Raw genomic sequence first — 9348 nt, 5'->3', positions numbered from 1 at the left:
CTCTTGGAGAAAGTGCAGCTGGAGTGTTCTTTGGAGCTAAGAATGACAAAGTGTATATTTTCTGTATACACACTATTGTAGTCATCTAGTGTTGCTGTGGCAGAAATAGCACATGTCTACATTTTAACAGCCCAGGAGGTAAGAAGTTCAACTTCAGGGTCCCAGCTCTACTTACCAGCTCTCCTTAAAACATCTATGGGTCCAGTTCCTTGGATGTCTTCATGTATCTTAGCATCAGTCTTCCTCTGGGTCTAAGAGGTCCTCAGTGCAGAGACTCTGGTTCTAAAATATGTTCTCCACTAACGGCACTTTTTTCTCCTCTCTGTTTTTATTTTTTATTGGTTTTCATATAAAATTCATAGCATGTACATTTCATTTCACACATTCCTGCATTTACATTGTGTTTCAAACAATCATTCATGCACATTTGTTGTTGTTATGTGCCGTGGAGTGGCTTGTGACTCAAAGCGAACCTATATGCAAGAGCCCTAAACTCTGCTCTGTCCTGTGCCAATCCCACTGTCTCCGATACACCCATCCCGATTACCCCAGTCATGGAATCAATCCACCTCATAGAGGGTCTTCCCCTCCTGCGCTGTCCCTCCACCCTCCCACGCATGATGTCCCTCTCCAAGGACTGGGCTCTCCTTGCAACATGTCCAAAGTATGTCAGATGAAGCCTCAGAATCCTTTCCTCCAAGGAGCAGCCCAGTTTAACTCTCTCCAGGATGAACGTGTCTGTTTTCTTAGCAGTCCATGGTATCCTCAATACTCTTCTCCAGTACCATAGCTCAAAGACATCAATTCTCCTTCTATCCTCCCTAGTCATTTTCCAACTCTCTGATGCATAACAAGTCATAGCAAAGATCAGGCTGTATCAGACGCATCTTAATCTCCAGAGAGACACCATTGCTCTTCAGTATTTTGGAGAGGTCCCTAACAGCAGACTTTCCCATGGCAATACGTCTTTTAATTTATTGGCTGCTGGTGCCAAGAATGCTGACAGTGGAACCAAGCAAACTAAAGCTGTGAACAATCTCAATCTCTTCACCATCCATCCTGATGCTGCCAATTGGCCCAGTGGTGAGAATATTTGTCTTCTTGATATTGAGCCTCAATCCATATTGGAAGCTGTAGTCCTTGACCCTCTGCAGCAAGCACTTCAGGTCCTTCTCAGTTTCAGCAAAGCAGGGTTGTGTCATCTGCATGCACATTATGTTTTATAAAGTCAATCACCATTGATCTATGGTTATTATGGATAGTGAGTTCTAGCTTTCTCTGTTCACTTCTCTCTCCTTTTGTCTCTTGTTTTGACAGAAAGGGATGTAGGTTACACTCCAGGGAAACTCTCCTTATGTAGGGTCAGGTCTGTAAACTGCTTATGGGTGTTGCATCTTACCTCAATGCCTGTATAACTGGTCATATCAGGTCATATTCTGAGGTGGGGGTGATTCCATCATTCCATAACTGCCAAATTATATCATCACATTGTCAAGCCACCCAGAAGCATAGCCTAGTTTAAAGTGAAACATATCTTGTGGGAATACACTTGTTAGGTATCATCAAGCCAGAACCAACACATAGTTGACATACAGCCTTTTTAATGTGAATTTGTATATTTCTGTAATAAGACAAAAATATACTTATTTCTTCATTTATGGAGTGTGGTCTGACCTCACTGCTTCTTCTAGGGAAATAAAACATGTCCTTTGAGATCTTCTGTTCAGCTCTTCTACTTCATTGTTTTACCCTTTTGTTTTATTTCTTTTAATTTATTTTTCAGAGTTTCTTTTGACACTCATTTTGGTCTTTTCTTTGTTTCCGTGCTCTTCTCCAACACCACAACTCAAAGGCATCAATTCTTTTTCTTTAGATTCATTGTCCAGCTCTCAGATGCATAGCAATTGATTGGAAAGACTATGGCCTGAATCAGAGGACCAGCTAAAAAAAGTGCCTCCAGGAAAGTTGAATTGACCCAGTGGGACTGCAACATTTTTGAGGACTGGCAGTGTTTCATTCTTTTGTACTAAGAGTTGCTAAAAAATCGGAACTAACTTGAAGGTATCTAGCAAAAACAACATGAACAGTTGAAGATTACTTCGAAGTGAAGTCAATCCCAGTTATTTCTGTTATGTCATACTCTTGAGTTAGCTAGATAGAGGGAGTTCTGATGACTTAAAAGAAAAAATTTCTTCATATGATGAAATGCAGGTTCTGATAGTTTAAAGTCAGGCTTAATGTGCACGGAAACGGTATGCACCAAAGAGATATGATAGGGTGCTGATGACACCTTCAAGACTCAAAGCTGTTTATATTCCCTCTCTATATTTTCCTTTGTTCTTCCATCCACCATCTCTCCCTTTCTTTACTTAACAAATGTTTATTGAACAGCATTGAACCCGAGAGCAGGTACAAAAAATAGGAAATGGGGCAGAAATGTAATACAAAATAGGACAACCGAAAAAAGATATCAATAGGTGCTATCAAGCACCATCCTCATGATCTCTATTATGCTCAAACTCACTGTGGAACAGACTCAACAGTAGTGAATTTGTTTATTTGGTTTATTGATCGGTTAATTTTAATGTCAAAGGACATGATGATCATTAAAGTTCCAACTTTCAGTTTATGAACTTCCTTTCTTACAGTCTGGCATATAAAATGTTAAGTGCTAATCTAAGGTTAGAGAGCTCTGGCGGTGAGTGGGTAAGGAGCTGCACAGCCAACCCGAAAACATGCAATTGATATCCACCAGCTGCTCTGAGAAAAACGAGCAATCTCCTGCACTATTTATAACCTTTGAAAACTCTCTGGAGAGTTAGCTGAGTTAGTTCCAACTCAATGGCACATAACAACAACAATCTAACATAGTATTTTTCTGTCTAACTTTCCATACTATTTAAAACCAGCTGTTGCACTAATCTTATGGAGATTCATGCAGTGGTAGTGTCTAAAAAGCATAGACATATCTATGTTCCATCTAGTTCTGACAATTGTATGATTTAAAACAAGATGGGGAGCTCTGTTGGTGTAGTCAGTAGGGAGATGTGTTGCTAATCCAAAGGTGATGCTAATCCAAAGGTGGTTCCTCTCTGGTGGTTCAAACTGACCAGTGGCTCCATGGAAGAAAGATGGACAATCTCCTCCAGCACAGTTTATAGCCTATGAAATCTTGCTAAAGCGTCAGCTATGAGTCAGTTCTGACTCTATGATAATGAATTTTAGCTTTTTTGATTATGAGAGCTCTGGTGGAATAGGCAGAAAGGAATTGTGTTGCTAAACCAAAGGTCACACTTCTCTGGCAGTTCGAATCCTGCAGAGGCTCTGAGAGAGAATGATTGGAAGTCTCCTCTTATTAGATTTACAGCCTCAGAAACCTGCCGGAGGATAACCTATGAGTTTATTCCAAATGGATGGCAGTAACTTCAAGGTTTTTTGTTACTGTTGTTTATCTAAAATTTCTAATTTTAAACTTCCTCATCTATAGATTTATGTACTTATATCTTTCTTGTCAAATAGGTGAAGAATTACTAATTCCTGCCAAACAACCAATTTATATAGTAAAGCCAAATGATGACTAAAACACATCTCGGTGCCAATTTGAAGTAATTGGCACATGTTTCAAAAGACCACAAAGTCTTTTGAAATTGGACCAACACGTTATTCATCTTTGAGAAGCCAGCATTCAGACCAGTGCCAAGAATTGAGAGGATCCTTAATAATGTTTGCTAAATAAACATAGGAAGCTCTGGTGCCCTAGTGGTGAAAAGCTGCACTACAAACCCAAAGACAGAGTTCAAATCCACTACCAGCTCTGCAGGAGGAGGATGGGAAATCTCCTTCCATGCAATTAACTGCCTCTGAAAACCTGCTGGAGAGTCAGCTACGGGTCAGTTCTGACTTGTTGATACACAAAAATAACTACAAATAATTACATAACCTAGGTGCTCTTGAAACATGCCAATCAGTTTGTCATCAATACCCGGGGCCTTGCTTTTTGCCAATTCTTTCAGAGCAGCTTGAATTTCTTCCTTCATCACCACAGGCTCTTGCTCATACATTGTTTCATGAAATCCTTCTATGTCCACCAATTCCTTTTGGTACAATGACTTTGTATACTTTTTCCATCTTCTTTTAATGCTTTCTGGATTATTTAATATTTTACCCAAGCATCTTTAAGTATTGCAACTCGAGGTTTGAATTTGTTCTTCAGTTCCTTCAGCTTAAGAAATGCTGAGTGAGTTTGGTCCTTTTGATTTTCTGACTCCAACACCTTGCACATTTCATTGTAATACTTTACTTCGTCTTCCCGCACTGCCCTCTAGAATCTTCTGTTCAATTCCTTAATATCTTGATTTCTTCCCTTTGCTTTGGCTTTTCGGCATTCCAGTACAATATTTACAGTTTCTTCCAACATCCAATTTGGGCTTTTCTTCCTCCTCTATATTTGTAATGACCTTTTGCATTCTTCCTGGGTGATATTCTTGATATCCTACCACAGCTCGTCTGGTCTTTGCTCATTAATGCCTCAAACCAGTTCATGAGACAGTTTTGAAATTCATATGGATAGACTCAAGGTCAAATTTTGGGTCATGTGGACGGGATTTAATTTTCCTCAACAACCAGCACCTGGCCTAGTTTTCACAGCTGATACTGAGCTTCTCCAACGATTCTTTCCACAGATGTAATAGATCAGATTACATGCATACCATCAGATGAAATCTATGTGTACAGTCTGTATTTATTCCCTGGATATGCTCACCAAATCGTGCCAAGAAGTCCAGGGGACAACTACCTGGTCAACTCACTGGAAGAGATCCATATTTGTTCCCATTCCAAAGAAAGGGGCTCCAACAGAGTGTGGAAATTATCGAAGAGTATCAATTATATCACATGCAAACAAGATTCTGCTGAAGATTATCCAAAAACGACTGGAACACCACATCAACAGAGAACGGCCTGAAGCACAGGCTGGATTTAGAAGAGGCCGTGGCACTAGGGATACTATAGCTAATGTCAGATGGATCTTGGCTGAAAGCAGAGAGTTCCAGAGGGATATCTATCAGTATTTCCTTGATCATGCAAAGGCATTTGACTGTGTGGATCACAACAAACTGTGGCTGACTCTGAGAAGAATGGGAATCCCAGAAAACTTGATCGTGCTTATGTGAAACCTATACTTGGAGTCGTCAGAACAAAGCAAGGAAACACTGCATGGTTCAAAATTGGGAAGGGTGTGTGTCAAGGATGTGTCCTATCTCCATATCTTTTCAATCTATATGCAGAACAGATTATCCAGGTGGCTGGGCTCTATGAGGAGAAGTGTGACATCAGGATTGGAGGTTAGACTCATCAACAATCCGCATGATGCAGATGGCACAACCCTGCTTGCTGAAACTGAGGAGGATCTGAAGTGCATGCTGCAGAACATCAAGGAATTCAGCCTTCAATATGGATTGAAGCTCAACATGCAGAAAACAAAGATCCTCACTACTGGGCTGATTGGCAGCATCATGCCAGATGGTCAAGAGATTGAGATAGTTGACAGATTCCGTTTGCTTAGCTTTACAATCAACACCCTTGGTACCAGCAGCCAGGAAATTAAAAGGCAAATTGCACTGGGAAAGTCTGCTGTCAAAGACCTTTCCAAAGTTCTGAAGAGCAATTATGTCCATCTAGAGACTAAGGTGCACTTGATACAGGCCATGGTAATTGCAATTACTTGTTATGCATCAGAGAGCTGGACAATGACTAGGGATGATAGTAGGAGAGTTGATACCTTTGAGCTTTGGTGCTGGAGAAGAGTATTAAATATACCATGGACTGCTAGGAAAACACAAACAGGTTCATCCTGGACAGGGTGAAGCCAAGGCTGCTCCTTAGAAGCAAATATTATGAAGCTTCATCTGACATACTTTGGACATGTTCCAAGGAGGGGCCAGTCCTTGGAGAGGGATGTCACGCTTGGGAGGGTGAAGGGACAGCTCAGGAGAGGAAGACCGTCGATGAGATAGATTGATCCGGTCACTGGTGTAATGGGGATAGGTGTGTCAGAGACAATAAGATTGGCAAGGGACAGAGCAGGATTTAGGGCTATTGTACATAGGGTCGCTATGAGTTGCAGGTGACTTGATGGCACATAACAACAACAAAAAGATGCCCTTGGTGGTAGGCTTGTTTTTCCACAGGAGATCTGCATGATCTACTTCAAGAAGCTTCCGTTTACTAGTGGGTAATTCAATAGCCACAACTTCAAGATAAACAGCAATCAGCCAGGAGGCCATTTTAGTAGTTCAGGTAGAGAAAAATAGTTACACAGTCAATGTGGATCTTAACAAGTTTAAAGGGATGAGGAAGAAGGAAGCAATGGATTAAAGCCAGGAAACAGGGAAAAGATTTATTTTAACATTGTAATCATCGAACAATCACACATCTGTGGAGGAGTATTAGTCACCTGTACAAAAGGAACGTATACTATGAGTCATGCTAGCCTTTATGAGTCTTAGTCAGGTCTGCATTTCAGTGAGCTGACACTTGACTTACAATGTTTACAATCTCATGGCTTGTCCTTTCAAGTTATTGTAGCATTTCAGCTTGAAATAGGAAAGAAACCATCTATTAAGTAAAAGCATACGTAAAGTTTGAAAAGATAAAAAGAAATGTTTGAAAATACTCTGAAAGGAGAAATATTTTTTAAAGCTAAAGTGAGCCTATTAAGACATGGAATTTTGAAGTGTAGATTTGTATTTGTTTCAAGTATTTGTTAAAGAAATATCTATGATGAATCATTTTGATAAATGACATTTAGGATATGTGATTCCTATCTAATTCAAAGTCATTATAACTCTGCCTATAATAGTACATTGACAGAGAACTTTCGGAAGTTCAAGCTGGATTTTGAAGAGGACATGACACTAGGGATATCATTGTTGATGTCAGATGGATCTTGATTAAAAGCATTTAATAACAGAAGAATGTTTATCTGTGTTTTATTGACTATGAAAATGCATTTGACTATGTGGATCATACAAAGGTATGGCTAATATTAAGAAAAATGGGAATTCCAGAAAATTTACTTATGTTTATATGAAATGTACACCTAGAACAATAAGCTGTCCAAACAGAGCAAGGTTTAAAATAGGGCTGTATCCTTTTCCTCTACCTATTCAATCAGTAAGCAAATCTTTCGAGAGGCTGAAGAAGAATGTGACATCAGGATTTGGAGGAAGAGTCATCCATATGCAAATGATACAACTCTGCTTGCTCAATGTGAGCTGAACCTGAAGCACTTACTGCAGAAGATCAACGACTACAGCCCTCAATATAGGTTACATCTCTACATCAAGAAAACAAAAATTTTAACCAATGGGCCAATAGGCAATGTCATAATAGATGGGAAAAGGAGTCGCTCTGTGGTCGTGGTAGAGGGTAGACCGGCTTGTTCTGAGTTGTGCAGACTAAGGTCCAGGCCGAGGAGAAGGAGCCATGGCTGACCAGGAAGGTGCACGCGATGGCTATGACCCGGAGGGGCCTGGCGGCGCGGACAACGCAGGCGAGGCGGCCCAGGCGGGCTCTGCTGCAAGTGACGCACCCCAGGCCAACCAGGCCTCAGAGCTTGGTGCACTCAGAGCACTGCAGCCGCCACCGCTCTTCCAATTCACCTTCATCGTGCCTTTCTTGCTCACAGTGGAGGCTGAGATCGGCTGGCGTTTCCTGCTCATGAACGCGCACCGGGTGGGGCCAGCCCACAGGCAGCTCCAAGTGACCGGAACCATCCTCACTGTCCGTCTGTCCGCTGAAAACGCCATGCAACTCCAGACCTCCATCATAGCCTGTGTCGACCTGCTCTCCGAGGTGGTGCGGGCCATGCAGCACTGCTGCATGCCTCCAGGTTTTTCTATGCCCCAGAAAAGAAGAAGGAGCTGAGGCCTCAGCCGTGTCCCCCAAAGCTTGGCGTCCTTCCCTGGGCTTGGAGTCCTGCTGTAGCTGCCCCTTCACAATGGGGGCCGATTTCTTGTCTGTACTAAAAGGGCGTTTGGGGCCCACTGGAATTCTTGGTCGTTTAAACGTTTGTTACTGCAGAAAATAAAACTTGAGACTTCATTCTAAAAAAAAAAAAATAGATGGGAAAAGACTGAAATTGTCAGATTTCATCTTATATGGATCCAAAATCAACATCCATTGTACCAGTAGTCAGGAGATCAGAAGACATATTGTGTAAAAACCAAGATGCACCTGATCCAAGCCATAGTCTCTCTAATCATCTGCTATGCATCTGACAGCACAGCAATGAATAAGGATGATGAAAGAAGAACCAGTGCCTTTGAGTCGTGGTGTTGGGATAGAGTAGTGAATGAATTGGATTGCCAGAAGAATAAACAGATATATCATGGAGAAAACACAGTAAGAGTGCTTCTCATTGGCAAGGATGGTGAAACTTCATCTCACATACTTTGGGAATGTTGTTAGCAGGGGCTATTCCTAGGGAAAAAACATCATACTTGAGAAGGTGGAGGGTCAGCGAAGGAGAGGAAGACTTTCAATGAGATGGATTGACAACAGTGCCTACAGAAATGAGCTCAAGTGTGTGGAGACAGTGAGGATGGTGCAGGATAGGAAAGAGTTCAGATCTATTGTTCACAGGGTCACTGTGAGTCCTATTTAACTCAACAGCACATAACAACAACAACAAAAAAGGCACACAGTTCTCATCCTTCAGTTGCTCTTCAGGAGAAAGATGGACAGTCTCCTCTCATGTGATTTATAGTCTCTGAAAATCCACTATGCATTGGTTAGTTCTGACTCTATAGTATACAAGATAGCTCTAAGGTTTAATACAAAATATTAAAAAGATTATTTTATGCTCTAGCCTATATACTTGATATTGAGTTCCTGGATTGTACAAAGGGTTAATTGGCTCAGCTTCTAACTTAAAAGTTCAAATCTATCCAGAGGCCCCTCAGAAGTAAGGTCTGGTATTCTGCTTTTTAAAAATCTGTCACTGAAACTTCAGTGGAGCACAATTATACTCTGAAGGACCTGGGTGAGGTCACCAGGAATCAAAATTAATTCAACAAAACTTTCTGCGTGTTTACTGTATTTCTCAGTGGTATTTTTATTCCTACTTTATATGAAGATAACAGAAATGGCAAAGGAGGTTGAGTTTTCACGTATGGAAATACAAAGGAAGAGGAACAGTTGTAAGCAGACACTGGTGACTGGGACATGGAATGAGAGAACCATGAATGTAGGAAAATTAGATATTGTTAAGGAAGAAATGGAACGCATAAATATTGACATACTAGGCATTGGTGAGATGAGATGGACTGGCATGGGGCATTTTGAGTC

The 9348-nt window shown here is 41.1% G+C and overlaps 1 protein-coding gene across 1 annotated transcript; it reads left to right on the top strand.

The window, feature by feature from the left end:
- Positions 1–7485: 7485 nt before the first annotated feature.
- On the top strand, positions 7486–7926 carry LOC102866682 (cancer/testis antigen 1-like). The gene has a single exon (XM_006897523.1). It carries the CDS (start codon positions 7486–7488, stop codon positions 7924–7926), a length of 441 nt encoding a protein of 146 aa, XP_006897585.1.
- Positions 7927–9348: the final 1422 nt, after the last annotated feature.

This window comes from Elephantulus edwardii, unplaced genomic scaffold (assembly GCF_000299155.1).
Source record: "Elephantulus edwardii isolate Elephantulus edwardi_28Jun2011 unplaced genomic scaffold, EleEdw1.0 scaffold00210, whole genome shotgun sequence".
Lineage (NCBI taxonomy): Eukaryota > Metazoa > Chordata > Mammalia > Macroscelidea > Macroscelididae > Elephantulus > Elephantulus edwardii.
This window is presented reverse-complemented; position numbering and strand designations above follow the sequence as displayed.

Excerpts from the sequence above, each read along its gene's own strand:
- LOC102866682 (XM_006897523.1), top strand. The coding sequence starts at position 7,486 with ATGGCTGACCAGGAAGGTGCACGCGATGGCTATGACCCGGAGGGGCCT.